This window comes from Athene cunicularia (assembly GCF_003259725.1).
Source record: "Athene cunicularia isolate RWA chromosome 14 unlocalized genomic scaffold, athCun1 chr14_part1, whole genome shotgun sequence".
NCBI classification, from domain to species: Eukaryota; Metazoa; Chordata; class Aves; order Strigiformes; family Strigidae; genus Athene; species Athene cunicularia.
This window is the reverse complement of record NW_020799118.1, coordinates 17176675-17190884: the sequence shown is the minus strand read 5'-3', so window position 1 is coordinate 17190884 and position 14210 is coordinate 17176675. Positions and strand designations below refer to the sequence as shown.

Genomic DNA, 14210 nt, shown 5'->3' with positions numbered 1-14210 from the left:
GGCCTGCGGGCGGGCTGGGCTGGGCCGGGCCGGGCCCGGAGGTGACGGGTGGGCTGAGGCGGCTCCTCTCTGCCCCGCAGCCTCCTTCAGGTTCGTGGTGCTCCTCTTCAACTGCCTCCTCACCTTCGGCTCCTACTTCTGCTTCGACATCCCCAGCGTCCTGCAGGAGCAGTTCCAGGGGGTGAGTGCGGGGCGTCGGGCTGCAGCCTGGCAGCGGGGTGGGCAAAAAAAGGCAGAACCAGAAAAACCGAGAGTTTGCTCACCGGTGGAGTTTCAAAACCTTTTCTTACGGTGTTGGAATAGGAGTCATACTCCAGGGTCGTCCGTTCGGGATGCACAGGGTGAGGGGATATTGCCGGTGTGTTTGCTGTGAAGAAGATGCACGAACCCGAGGCAGTGACAGAATGGGTTGGGTTGGACGGGACCTTAAAGATCACCTAGTCCCAACCCCCTGCCCCGGCCAGGGACACCTTCCACTAGCCCAGGTTGCCCAGAGCCCCGTCCAACCCTTGAACCCTTTCAGGGAGGGAACCGCCACCTTAGAGCGGCCTCCCAGTACTCAAAGGGGCCACAGGACAGGGGGGAGGGACTCTTGATCAGGGGGTGTAGGGACAGGACAAGGGGTAACAGTTTTAAACTGGCAGAGGGTAGATTTAGATGAGATGTAAGGAAGAAATTCTTCCCTGTGAGGGTGGTGAGGCCCTGGCACAGGTTGCCCAGAGAAGCTGTGGCTGCCCCTTCCCTGGAAGGGTTCAAGGCCAGGTTGGATGGAGCTTTGGGCAACCTGGGCTGGTGGAAGGTGTCCCTGCCTGGGGCAGGGGTTTGCACTAAATGGTCTTTAAGGTCCCTTCCAACACAAACCAGTCTGTGATTCTGTCATTCTATGATTAGTCCCACACTGGACTGGAAGCCTAGGGATGTAGTATATAGGAGACTAGAAAAGACTTTCTGAGCCTTCAGATACCTCCTGATACTGCAAGTATCCCATAATATGTTTGCTAGCCCAGAGCTGTGCAGGGAGATCACAGGAGAACTGTCATATAAAAACTAGCTGTATTCTCAAATACCACAAAATGTTGTTGTTCAGGGTTCAGACTGATATCCCAGTTATTTCTGGGATTTTTCCAGAAATGCCGAAGTCTCAAAGTTCTTACCTGAATTCCTGACAAATTCTTACTTGACTCATTTATCTGTCATTATTTCATTTCTTTCACCTCTTTTGAGAGGTGATTTTACTCACGTGTGCCATCTGCTGGTAGATTAGTACGTGCAGGCTGAGTCGCAGTTCTCGGTGCTTCAATAGCAAGGGCAGAAATCCCTATTAGCTTGCATCTAACTTTGGGGGGTTTTTTAAATGCATTTAATCTGTATCATTCAGTGATCTCCAGGCTAAATTGGGTGCAGTTTGCCATTGCAAACAGGACTAAAAAGAAAAAAAAGTCAGTATTTATTCCTTGAACCTCCACAACTTCATAGGTCTGTGGGAGAAGAATCGTTTATTTATGGAGTAAAGGAAAGATTCTGTCATATTTTGTTGCCTAGGTAACTTTATAGGGTAGTGAAGCCAAGCCATATTTTTCAGTTAGGTACTGTGCAAACCATGTTTTTATCTGTTGACACTCCCATCATATTTTTACTCTGGTGAATTTAGTCTCTACCTGCCTCACACAAGTGGTACAGAGGTAGTCAGAGCATCTAAGCTTGCAGTGAAAGCACTTTGTTCTAGAGAACTGTTTCCCTGCAGCCTCAGACATTTCCCTACAGCAGATTTGACAGGTTTGCAAATATGATGGCTATATAAAAAACGTGGTAAAAATCACACTTTTCTTATGCCTAATGGTGTGGAAAACTTAGCGTCCATTTCCTAATGTAGGTACATTTTTAGTAGCTGGAAGATCAAGGGTTTCTTCCTGATCATATGGAGTTGAGGAGATGCTGCTTTTCAGTGACTAAAATGATGTTATTAAATCAAGCTAGGACTACCAGTTTCCTACTGTTCAGCAAATACTTTATTAGCTGTGAATTAATACGGACTACTACTAAGTTTCATATTTACAAACTGCTTAAAACGTTATAGTATGTAATGAACAGTCAGATCAAACTAAACTATAGGTAAGAAACTAAGGGATTAGATAAACCTTCTGGTGCACTCTCCTGGGTTTTCTTTTGGACTGAAATGTGTATAAAAGTGCTGAGCTCCTGCCGCTGCTGCTGCAGAAGGGGAAAGGGGAGATGGGACATGCTGATGGCCAGTCACTTCTCATTTGACAAGGGCTGTCTTCCTGGGAGAAGACCCAAGTCCAACAATTCCTGGTCATGGAAGTGGGAACAGAGTAGGAGAAATAGGCATCTAGTAAGCAAGAAATTAACTTCATTTTTAAAGGGATGTGTGGGGTTTCATCTGTGTCTGCTGCCTGACACAGGCTCTGTGACTTCTTGTGCAGAACTTGACCTGCCCCAATGGAACCCATCATAACAGCACTGGGCACGACAGCCTGCGGGGCTGCGTCGAGGGCTTGGGAATGACACCTGCACAGTACAATTTGCTGTACGCCATCTACGCGTGGACGTAAGTTGCTTCTCTTGCTTTAGTGGGGTGTGGTAGTTTGCTAGTTGCTTCCCAGCAGCAAGGCACAAATGTTACTGTTCTTGTTTTCTCCTAGAAATGCAGTAGTGGTTATTCTGGCTGGATTCCTGATTGATAAACTAGGAAATCGCTGTAAGTTCTGAGGACTGATTTGTTTGTTCTTGTAGTGAAGTGGGATTTCAGGATGTTCTTTCAGTGCAAGGGGACGGTCAAAGTTTCAGTGTGTGATGCTTAGTTGAGCAGCTCCACGAAGGCAACTGAGACGTTTTCATCCTTTGACCACTGACTTACTTGAATTTACAGGGCAATGCAGTAACCTGCTTTCCTCTGGCAGGCACATAACAGGGAATAGCGTTATCTGGTTTTGATCAGACAAAACAGTGTTCTGTTCTCTGCTCTGATGTTTGTTCTGGCGTGTGCCATAGTCTAAGACCCAGCAGTGCCAGCAAATGAAGATAAGCTCTGTCTCTAAAGGTAAACATCTTACAGATGAGGAGACAGAGGCACACAGAAGGGGATTTCTTGTTCTAGGCCACAGTCTGCAATGGAGCTCAGGACAGGAACAGGGACTCTATACAGACTTCAGAGTCCTCTATCTGACTTATTCTGCCTCTCTAACATTGATAATAAATATACAATTATAATAAAATCATAACAATGGTAATAAAATCATCATTATTTTGAGGATTTCCAAGTCATTTCATAAAGAGACCAGTTTTTACAAAATTAAAATGAGGGTAAACTGATGGGAGTTTACAGGTTTACTGGTGTGATTTGAGGTTGCACTTTTGCTTTTTGACAAAGAATGCTTTTGTCCTGATCTTAGCATGTCTGTTGAGGTTTGTGTATTTTTTTTCTCCCTAGTTGGTGTCTTTGTTTTCTCTCTTATGACTGTGCTGGGATCATCAGTCTTTGCTCTCGGCTCACATTTCAAGGGGTCGCCATACCTACTACCAATGATGCTAACAGGAAGACTGCTCTTTGGCTCTGGGAATGGGTCACTTACTAGTAAGGAATTCACATTCTTAATTATGCCGTACTAGAGGGTCATGATACATTCTTAATTTGTCACCTAGACCCTTGTCCTACCAGTCAGCTTCACCTGCTTTGCACCAGGAACCTACGTTGCTAAGAGAAGAATACTGCCCCTTGAAGGGTTGCATGGATTTAATCTGTGCTGAAACATTTAAAACTCTTTCCCTCCAACAAATTTATCCTTTGCCCAGGAGTGGGGACTGACATGTGATTGCTATGCCTTTGGGGGTATATTTGCTTGCTTTATGTGGGGAATTACGTTCACCTCCCATGTCTCAGTATGATTTAGTATGTTTTAAAATGGACTGTGAAGCCGGTACTACCTCCTCTTGGGATGCATGGAGGTCTCTTACCCCAGCTCAGGTACTCTAGCTTGAGAGGCTGTGCTTGCTGCTTCTATGCAATGCCCTTGGCCACAAGGATTTTTGTCTCCTCCAAGTTGTGCAGAATCGTATCACAGCCTTCTGGTTCAGGGGGAAGGAACTGGCACTGGCATTTGGACTGACTCTGTCTTTCTCACGTCTTGGGAGTGTTCTCAACTTCTTCTTCACCCAGCAGTTTGAGGCAAAATTTGGAATGCAGTGGACACTTTGGGGAGGTGAGTTGCATTGGCGCTTTGGCCTTTTGTTTTCTAAACCTGAGGGTAGCCTGTTTTGTCCAGTTATGAAAAGTACCTGAAAAAGTGAAGGTAGCAGGAGGAGGCACATTATTTTCCAGGTTTTCCTGTTGCTTTCTATATTCAGTGGAGTTGTGTTTTCTTCACTGATTCCTGAAAACCCTCTCTAAAGCTGTACTGTCAGCTTGGCAGTTTTGTCTGCAGTTTTCTTGAGATATTTTAAGATAGAATCATAGAATCACAGAATGGGTTGGAAGGGACCTTAAAGATCATCTACTTCCAGCCCCCTGCCATGGTCAGGGACACCTTCCACTAGCCCAGGTTGCCCAAAGCTCTGTCCAACCTGGCCATGAACCCTTCCAGGGAGGGGGCAGCCACAGCTTCTCTGGGCAACTTGTGCCAGGGCCTCACCTCCCTCACAGGGAAGAATCTTTCTTAATACCTAATCTGAATCTGTCCTCTGCCAGTTTAAAAATGTTACCCCTTGTCCTGTCCCTCCCCCCTTTCCTGTAGCCCCTTTAAGTGCTGGGAGGCTGCTCTAAGGTCTCCCTGGAGCCTTCTTTTCTCCAGCTGAACCCCCAACTCTCTCAGCCTGTCCTCACAGGGGGTGCTCCAGCCCCTGATCATCTTTGTGGTCTCCTCTGGCTCCACTTGAGCAGTTCTGTGTCCTTCTGATGTTGGTGACCCCAGAGCTGGACCCAGCACTGCAGGGGGGCTCTCAGGAGCGTGGAGCAGAGGGGGAGAATCCCCTCCCTTGCCCTGCTGCCCACGCTGCTCTGGGTGCAGCCCAGCACACGGTTGGCTTTCTGGGCTGTGAGCGCACATTGCTGGCTCATTTCCATCCACTAACACCCCCAAGTCCTTCTCCTTGGGGTTGCTCTCCATCCACTCCTCACCCAGCCTGGATTTGTGCTTGGGATTGCCCTGACCCGTGGGCAGGACCTTGCCCTTGGCCTTGTTGATCTCCATGAGGTTTGCATGTCCCACCTCTCCAGCCTGTCCAGGTCCCTCTGGATGGCACATCCCTTCCCTCCAGTGTGTGACTGCACCACAATGCTCAGTGTTGTCAGTGAATTTGCTGAGGTGCCTCGATCCCACTGTCCATGTTGCCAGCAAAGATGTTAAATAACGCTGGTCCTAGTACCAGCCCCTGAGGCCATCGCTCTTCAGTCATAGGTAGTCAGTACTTAATGTAGGTTTAATCCCATGGAACAGAAACTTCAGAGTGAAACAAAAGAGGAATCTGACGTGTTTGTTCTTCCATATTTTAGCTAGCGGAACATGCTGGTTCTGTAGTAGTATCGGTATTGGTCTCAGCATAAGATGTCTTGCACATGGACTGGTCAAAACTGTAGGTATAAATTGCTATGAGAAGCAGAATCTGAATTACATGTTTCCTAGTGTGAATCTGTTCTAGGGCTCATATTTTTAAAGATTTGAATTTCTGTCCTCTCTTCAGTGCAGTGAGATGATCATGGTGTGTTACATCCCATCTGACACTATTAGTTTCATGCTCAGGCAGCATTTGCAAGCACAGCACCACTTCAGTAGTCTGTGAATGGATAAATACATCATACAAAGTGTGTGTCCATCACAGAGACTGTTTTGGCTCTTTAGAAAATAAAACAGGTACAGATTTCTTTCAGAAAGAAGGAAGTCTGCAGCAGATGCTCATTGCCAAATTTGCTTCTGGCATATCCAGCATAATCTGACTCACTTCTGTGGAGCTGAGTGTGCCAACAGGTCAGATTGCTGTAGTGACTGCATTAGGTCACATAAATGAAGAGGTGTAACTTGGCTTCCAGTACCAGCCTGTGTGTCGTACCTCTCCTCCTCAGGGGACCATGGCAGTGTCTTAATGTCCGGCTTGTTTTAACCCTGGGTTTGTTAGGCGCAGGCCTGCTGCAGTTTAGAAGGCATTCTGCCCATAGGCCAACAAAGCAGCTTTCTTTGGAGACCAGTCGGGCTTAGCTTCACTGGCACTGGAAGCTTCGTGGGCAAAGAGCTCACGGACTCTGTCCCACTGTATGGCTGAAGTAAGGGAGACCCTTAAACGTTAAAAGAAGCCAGGAGTAGGAGCCACAGAGAATTCTGCATATTACATGTTTTGTCATTCAGCTCTCTCCACACTGAGGAATTATAACACCTCTTGTCTTTTCCAGGTACTCTGCTCTGTGTGCTTGGTTTTGTTTCAGCCCTCACAGTCAGTGTACTAGATAAAGTGGGCATGAAGCAACTGGGCTTGGATGGGGTTATCCAGCAAGAATCCAAAAAAGTGGTATGTGGTGTGCAGACAGCTTTTCCATCTCGGCCTCTGGGGGCCTGGGGTGCATGAGCACGGCTTTTGCAGTCAGGGAAGGCTGCACTAGTAAGATCTGGTCCTGGCCAGAAGATGGCATTAACACCCCTGGTTAAATCTTGCAGAGCAATTCTTCAGGTCCATCTGAGGATATTGCATCTGCAAGCCACCAGACAAGTGTAAATTTTCTGTTTATGTATTTACAGCCTTTCAGAGAGCCGAGTTAGCACTCTGAATGGCATTACTTGTTTGAGCCAGTTACTTCTTGACTGTACATGGCTCAGAGGTGGATTCTGTGCATAAAACGAGCCAGTAGCCTCTCTCTGGGATGGCTCTCTGGCTCACAGGATCTGTCATTGATAGAAAATAGCTAATCTGGTCAGTACTGAAGTTTTTTTTTGCCAGCCCTTATCTTGCATTCCTCCTTGCATCCTTCTGTTTAGGAGCAAGCATTATAGGCAAGAGGTTGCAATTTTTATGGCACTTAAATCTATTAGACAGCTTCCTTCTCTCATGACAGTATTCTTAATGGTTTCTCAATCTCAGTGTTGTGATTCCTGTTTATATTGTGTCTTTCCACTGTGTTTCAGTTAAGGCTTTGCAGTAGGCTCTTAAGAGGTTACTTAGAATAGTCTCTTGCAGCCATAACCTTTACAGAAATAAGATGAAAGCTTTTTTGTTTTCTTTGCTGAATAGCGTTAAAGAAGGAATGCTTTGAAGTCAGCACATGCCAAATTTTGCATAGAGGTACATGAGCTACCTTTCAATTCTCTTTTACCTGCTGTTACTTAAATTTCTTGCGACCTTCAATGGCTTGCAGGAAGTGACATTAATGTGAAGTTGAAGACTATTTCCTGGTGAGTGAGGGCACATTTTATCTTTGCAGCGGATTCAGGACATCCAGCGACTTCCCCTTCGCTACTGGCTCCTGGTCCTCACCATCATGTTCTTCTACAATGGAGTCTTCCCCTTTGTGGCAGACGCCAGGTATTGCTCTATGGCTGTAGTCCCCCTGCCTGATACAAGCCTATCAGAGCCTTGCAGACCCTTCATTTGTAGTTTACAGGGTAATACGCTTGTTCCTTCCACTTGTGAAACACAGAGAAAGATGTCTGTAATACCTAGTTAAAGATATGAGGGTTCTTTGACCTTTCTTTCCCTTCAGAGATGAGGGAGGCTTCTGAAGGAAAGCAAAAATAACTTAAAGGGAAATAATTAATCCAATATTTAAAGCTTGGAACATGGGGGATCAGAAGGATTTGGGAGAAGGGGAAGAAATACTTTACATAAAAAATAGCCCATAGACATTCTACCTTTGTGATAGTCCAACAAAGTGGCTGTCTTCTGAGCTGGGTGGGGCATGAGCTTCACAGGCCCGGGGCAGTTCTGTCCTGCAGCTCCTGCATGTTGTCTGCTGTGTAGGGAACAAAGCTAAGCCTGCGTCAGCTTGAGGAAGCGTCTGCATCCCAGTGCAAGGCTTGCAGACTTCCTTTTTTATGCCTTCATTTGCTTAAAACAAGGAAGCAACCTGCCCAACTGAATTGGGACTCCTGCTTATGTCCTGTAGATCTGCCACAGACTCATAATTTTGCTGCTTTTTTCCTGTTTGTTGATAATGCAGCTTCTATCACCAAATGAATATGAACTTTTATATTAGCAAAGGCCTGCAGTGAAAAAGAAAATTATTTTGATAGTATTTCATTAGTGATATATGGTAACACACTGTGAAATCAGGCGTGAAGAAATGTCATCAACATTGTCATAACAAATGTAGAAGTGACCTCTTATTAGGAAAATACAGACATTCAAGATGGCAAGTATCATCAAGGCCCCGATGAGATGGGCTTTCTATCAGTTGCCCTCTCATTTTAACTGAAAACGGTCTCTATTGATCACACAGAATCCTCATTTCTGCAGTTCTGCCTCCCTGCAGATTTTTTTTTTTCTCCCTGTGGAACAAAAGTTCAGGCACTAAGAGTCATGTTTCATACATCTTTTCTGGCAAAAATTGCTTCCCAGTTTGAAAAACAAGGGTGCCAAGGCCACTGCTCTTTGGCAAACGCTGTTGCAGTAAATCTTCAGGAACAGTGTCTTGTTTCGTACTTTGCTGTCAGCACAAGCTACAAAGATCTGTTATTACTAATGGTAAGTAGCCATGCAAGTAGGCAAACCGGGTTTAAATAACTACAAGATCTCTAAATAAACTAGTCTTTCTAAGCTGTTATGACTGTATGACTGTAAATTCTGTGAAGGATTTGAGTAAGTTTTAATGCCCTTTGTGTGTGTCCCTAAGAAAGGTGAAAGGCTGACTTCTGACAGTGGAAACAAAACTTGGTTTGCATGTTTTCTGCTTTCACTAGGTCTTCTTAAAGATGCCAGGGAGGAATTCCTAGTACTTTTGAAATACAGTTGTTCAATTTAAATGCTGGTCTATGCTGATGGATTATTTAAAAATATTTTTCCTGTCCCTCAGCGTTCTCACCCTTGGATTGATAATGCTTTCTGCCCTTTCAAAGAGAATGTAAAAAATCAATCCATGTGTTTTGGACAGGTGACAGCAAACTGCTGCTTGTGAGCTGTTCTGATGTAACTGAGCATATGCCCAACTTCAACCTGCAGTTTTATAATGCACTTGCAGAAGCATTGTGAAAGTGGCCATTTAAGCTACCAGCTTCTCTATGGTGTGCACCAATTAAAAAAAAACCCAAAACAAACAATAAAGGCTTGGTTACAGGTCCTCTCATTAAAACCTGTCCTCTCCATATGCTTGTGCTCAGACTAACTTTCTGTCAAAATAACCAGATCAAGAATCCTAATTATGTAATTTTTCCCCTCTTCATTTTATTTTTAGCAAGTTTATCCAGGATAAATATTCTGGTTACAGTCAGCAGGCAGCCGCTTATATTGCTGGGGCAGTGTACGACAGCTCCCTTGTTCTCTCTGCAGCAGCTGGCATATTAATTGTGAGTACCCAAAAGCAAAGCGTTTGCTGATTACTTTTTAATAATTTTTTTGAAATATTTTTGTAACAACCCCCTCAACCAGAATTTAGCCTGTTTCTGAATAAGCAGTCTTTTAATTACTTGCAAACTGCAAGATGCACGAGTCTGAATTAAATTATAAGAAATAACATTAACCTGTTTTTCCCCTATGTCCCTTGATTGTGCTGTGGTAGTGTCAGACCATGGCGAATGGCTGTATGTTTTGAGAAACCTGAGACTGGAACAGAAGGGATCACAGTAAGCTTTGCAAGTAGATGGGAAAGGACAACCTGCAAGTAATCAGTCCCTGTTTTCTCAAACTCTTCCCTTCCTTATTTCTATAATTGTCAGGGCATAATGGTGTGTTTCCCTGCTCCGCCCTTTATTAAAGCCTGCCGTTGTACATGAGTGCTGGACACTGATTCCCTGACAGAGGGTTCAGTCTCCATTCAGAAGTACACAAGAGGAACTAGTAATGGCAATAGCAACAACTAGGACACGCCACTGGGGGCAACCCACTCTGTGTGGCCACTCCTGTCCCCAGGACCTGTGGGGATCCCTTGTAAGAGGCCGCCTGTTTGCTTGTTTGTTTCCTTTGCCAGGACTACGTTGGACTGAGGGGTGTCTTTGCTGTTGGCTGTGCTGCGCTGACTCTGCCTGTCTTCGCTCTCCTGGCGTTTACGTTTGTGCCCCCGTTAGTCTCTACCATCTGGTTGGGGATTACTTACTCCTTTGCTGCCGTAAGTTCACAGCACCACTGCTGTAGCTGAGTGTTCTGTGGCTGTGCTCCCACACCCCAGGTAGCACATCTCCCTGCCCCGTGTCCTGGTGAGCAGGTTTAGCAGCCACAGCCTAACCCCAGGCTTCAACCCCAATCCTGAAGAGTTTGGTTACTAACAAATAACCCCAAAGAATCAATATGGAGCAAAATGAAAAGCAGAGTAAGGGACCATTTGATACAGAGTGAAGCATTAATCTGTGCTTTTCTTAGTGCTTTTTTACCTTGAATGTAACACCTGAATCTCCATGAGTTTTATCAGCTAAATCATCAGGTCTAACTCCCCATCAGGTTATTCCTGTTTCAGATAACCTGTGTTGTCTGTGCTGTCTCAAAGCTGCTTGAAAAGGATAGGGAACAGTCTGGAACCAGCCAATACACTGGGAGGGATAAGTAACAGATTTTTTTAAGAGAAAGCATAAATGTATATTTAATGCGAATTTCTTTTTAAACCAATGACCTTCTCCTATCCTTTAAATATGGCTTTGAGTTAATTCCTCTTTTCCTTACTCCTGCCAGGCTAGTATGTGGCCATCCATACCTCTCGTGGTCCCCCAAGCAACTTTAGGGACAGCCATGGGGCTTGCAACTTCTGTGCAGATGGTTGGAGTTGGCCTTTCGAATCTGGTTGTTGGACACGTCCTAGGAACAAAGTCCAGGTGAGAGTGCTTTTCCTTTTTTTCAAGCAGAGACACCAGCAGTGCTTTAGGGGAACAGTGTGAACAGAAATCAGTGCCTGCAACTTGATGCTGCAAGGAACTATAGAGGTGCGTTAAATATCTGCAAGTGACTAGTTACTCTATTCTCTTTTGGCCTTTTCTAGTGAATTAAAGATCCCCCTGTGGCGCTGGCAACAGATGATGATCTTTATGTTGGCAAACACTGTTGCCTGCATTGTTGCCTCTGTTAGCCTCAATATTGTGGACAAGAAACAGGTGAGTGTGCTGAAGGGTGCAGAATAGCTTTGCATCAGCCAGCCACTGTCACTGACGGAGTAGCTGTTGGGTGTGTATACAAGTAATTCCCCGATGTAAAAATGGGTTAAAAATGTGTTAAGAGAACTGTCTGTTAAAATGTCGATGCAGCGTGTAGTGTCTGACCTGGTACGGAGCTGCTGGCAGCTATATGTTTTTGCAAGAGGGCGAGGGGAAGGGCAGGACGCCATGGCAGCAGTACCTGTGTGCAGCGGGAACAGGCTCCTGGTCACTGAAGGCTTCTCTGATCGGGCAGGGCGCGACGCTGAACGGCACCAGGAAGGGAGCAGCGCTGGAGCGGGGGGACGGGAGCCCTGCAGAGGCGGCGCCGCTCCTCCGGGGTGAAACGGGAAACGGCGGCAGCTGAATCTCTGGAGCATGAGAGCAGTGCTGGCGGCCAGACACGGCACTGATCCTTCTGTTCAGCGGGGGATTTTTAACCTCTTTCAAACATCTTTAAAGGGAATTTTGAAGGGGACTGTCTATGGAAAAGGAATGTCCACACTTTCTTATTCCTGGCACACAGGTGTAGTGTCTGCTGGATGGCTCTCGGGCGTTCTCCTCTGTGCAGAACCCTGCATGGGGCATTTCAGTAGCTACACTACAGTAAGTGAAACCAACTGTGCTGCGGCTTCTTCACAAGCCGCCGGGCAGCTGCTTTTCTGTCCTGCCTCCAAACCGCGCCCCCCAGGTGTGCCTGCCCGGCCCACCACTGTCCTTGGCATGAGAACCCTGTACATCAGCACTTGCCGACCCACATGCCTTGGCAGGCCTCCCCTTGCAGTTACTGCTCTGGATTAGCACCCATCTGCCACAAATGACATACCCATGCAAGTGACACCACCGGTATTCTTTAGGCAGGAGACTGAATTAATCAAGTTGATTACCTTTTGCACACTAGCCTAGCTTAATTGCTTATTACTTTACTAGAAATGCTTCTGTAAGCCATTTCCTTCAAAAGCATAAAAGGTTTTGATCTGAAATTCTGTCCTTTAACCAAGGGTGCTCTTACCAATGCTAGAGGCTTCTTTGACTCAGCCAACTGCCCTTCTCACTATGCAAAATGCTCACGAACACTCCCACAGTGTTTACAAAAGCACAAAGGATGCTTTAAGAATGAGGTAAACTTTAACACAGCCAAGTACAAGAAATGCTGAAGTAAATGACTTATGTAAATTATTACAAATTCTAAAGAGAAAGAGCAGCTCTGCTCAAGTTGCATTTAATATAAACACTAGTAGGTTGAAAGCAATTTAGGCACTGACAGCATCCACTAAAGTCACATTTTAAACAGATATCACAGAAGACAAATCCACGCATCAAAGCAAAGTCTGATTTGCTGAGAGCGTGAGGTCGTCTGAGTTTGTAGTTACACTGTAAATTCATTTCACCCCACAGACCAAGTGTTTCCCTGTTGGAGTCTGGTACGTAGAAATTGGTGGGTGGGGTGGTAAGTCACAGAATGCAAGATCAGAGACTCCTTTAGTTTGGTGGTAACCTCCTGAGATATCTAGTCTGGCACCCCCTGCTCAAGCAGGATCAGCCAGAGCAGATTGTCCAGGACCACGTCCAGTCTGAGTTGGAGCGTCTCCACAGACTCTACAACCTCTCTGGGCAACCTGTGCCAGCGTTCGACCACCCTCTCAGTAAAAAAGTGCTTCTTGGTGTTCAGGAGGAATTTGTGTGGTTTAATTTGTGCCCATTGCCTTTTGTCCAGAGAAGAGTCTGGCTCCCTCATCCTCGCTCCTGCCCAGCAGGTACTGAAACACGCTGGTAGGATCTCCCGGAGCCTTCTCCAGGCTGAACAGCCCCAGATCTCTCTCAGCTTCTCCTCTTATGAAAGATGCTCCAGTTCATTGCCCCCCTTTGTGGCCTCTTGCTGCACACCCTCCCTGAGTCACCTTGCTTGTACTAGGGAGCCCAAAATGACTCAGTACTCCATGTGAGGCCTCACCAGCGTATTGTCAGCTGCTAAATCAGACTCCTGCTGCTCTGTGGCTTCAAGTACCCTCCTCAGCCTACAGCCACTGTACCGAAATCCTGCACTTGCATTTTTTTTGTAGTGAAAAAATCCCATGGCAAGTATTCAAATGTGATTATGAAAAACCACATGCAGCAGTACTATATACTTCTGTTGGAGGCTTGCATACGGAAGAAAGCATGATGACAAGTATTCAGTGGCTGATTTTTTTGTGTTAATACCACCAACACCTGGCTTAAAGCAGTGACTTCAGCCTGGCTGGCAGGAAGTCATCAGCTCTTTGTTTACCATGGTGCAGCTCAGCTCCATGGTGTTGGGCCTGTGACGATTGCTGGGACACATACTGGAAGTCCTGTCCTTGCTGCTTCATGGAAGAAGCTCAAAAGCCTGTTCGGCATCCTGTAATCTACTTCCAAGTTACCAGAAAATAAATTTAACTCTTCTGTTTGGAAGAAGAGTTGTGACATACTTTCCTTAAAGTCTGCCATGGTTAACAAGGTTCATGGTGACACAGCACTGAAGTCTCGCTGCTGATCCCTCAGGCTTTGCCGTGGAGCATCCCTATCTCCTGCCTTCACTCCAGTAAGGAGAGCTGCAGCTGGCTACAGGGGGCTTTGGAGAGCCCATCGCTCAAAGATCCCTGCACATGCTTTTAAAACCCTTTTGTGTAATCTGAAGATGAGAGATTCTAATGACCTTTGAGTCTGTTGCACAAAAACCAGCTTTAGGCTGGGAGGATTCTACTAGAGCCTCTTCCAGGCAGAGTTGTTCTTAGAGAACAAGGGGAGACCTCCTGGCCCTCTGCAACTCCCTGACAGGAGGGTGCAGAGAGTGGGGATGAGTCTCTTGAATCAAATGATAAGCGATAGGACAAGAGGGAATGGCCTCAAGCTGCCCAGGGCAGGGTCAGGCTGGCTCTGAGGAAGGATTTCTTTGCAAAGGGGCTGTTGGGCGTTGGA

The 14210-nt window shown here is 46.0% G+C and overlaps 1 protein-coding gene across 1 annotated transcript; it reads left to right on the top strand.

Moving 5' to 3' along the window:
• Positions 1 to 4: 4 nt before the first annotated feature.
• On the top strand, positions 5 to 12941 carry LOC113485826 (major facilitator superfamily domain-containing protein 1-like; the record flags this gene model as incomplete). The annotated part of the gene is made up of 12 exons (XM_026859230.1): positions 5 to 181; positions 2445 to 2569; positions 2664 to 2719; positions 3452 to 3595; positions 4062 to 4220; positions 6401 to 6516; positions 7424 to 7524; positions 9389 to 9500; positions 10121 to 10258; positions 10816 to 10955; positions 11120 to 11231; positions 11527 to 12941. Coding segments are annotated over 12 exons (1491 nt in total), but the record flags the coding sequence as incomplete, so codon positions are not given.
• Positions 12942 to 14210: the final 1269 nt, after the last annotated feature.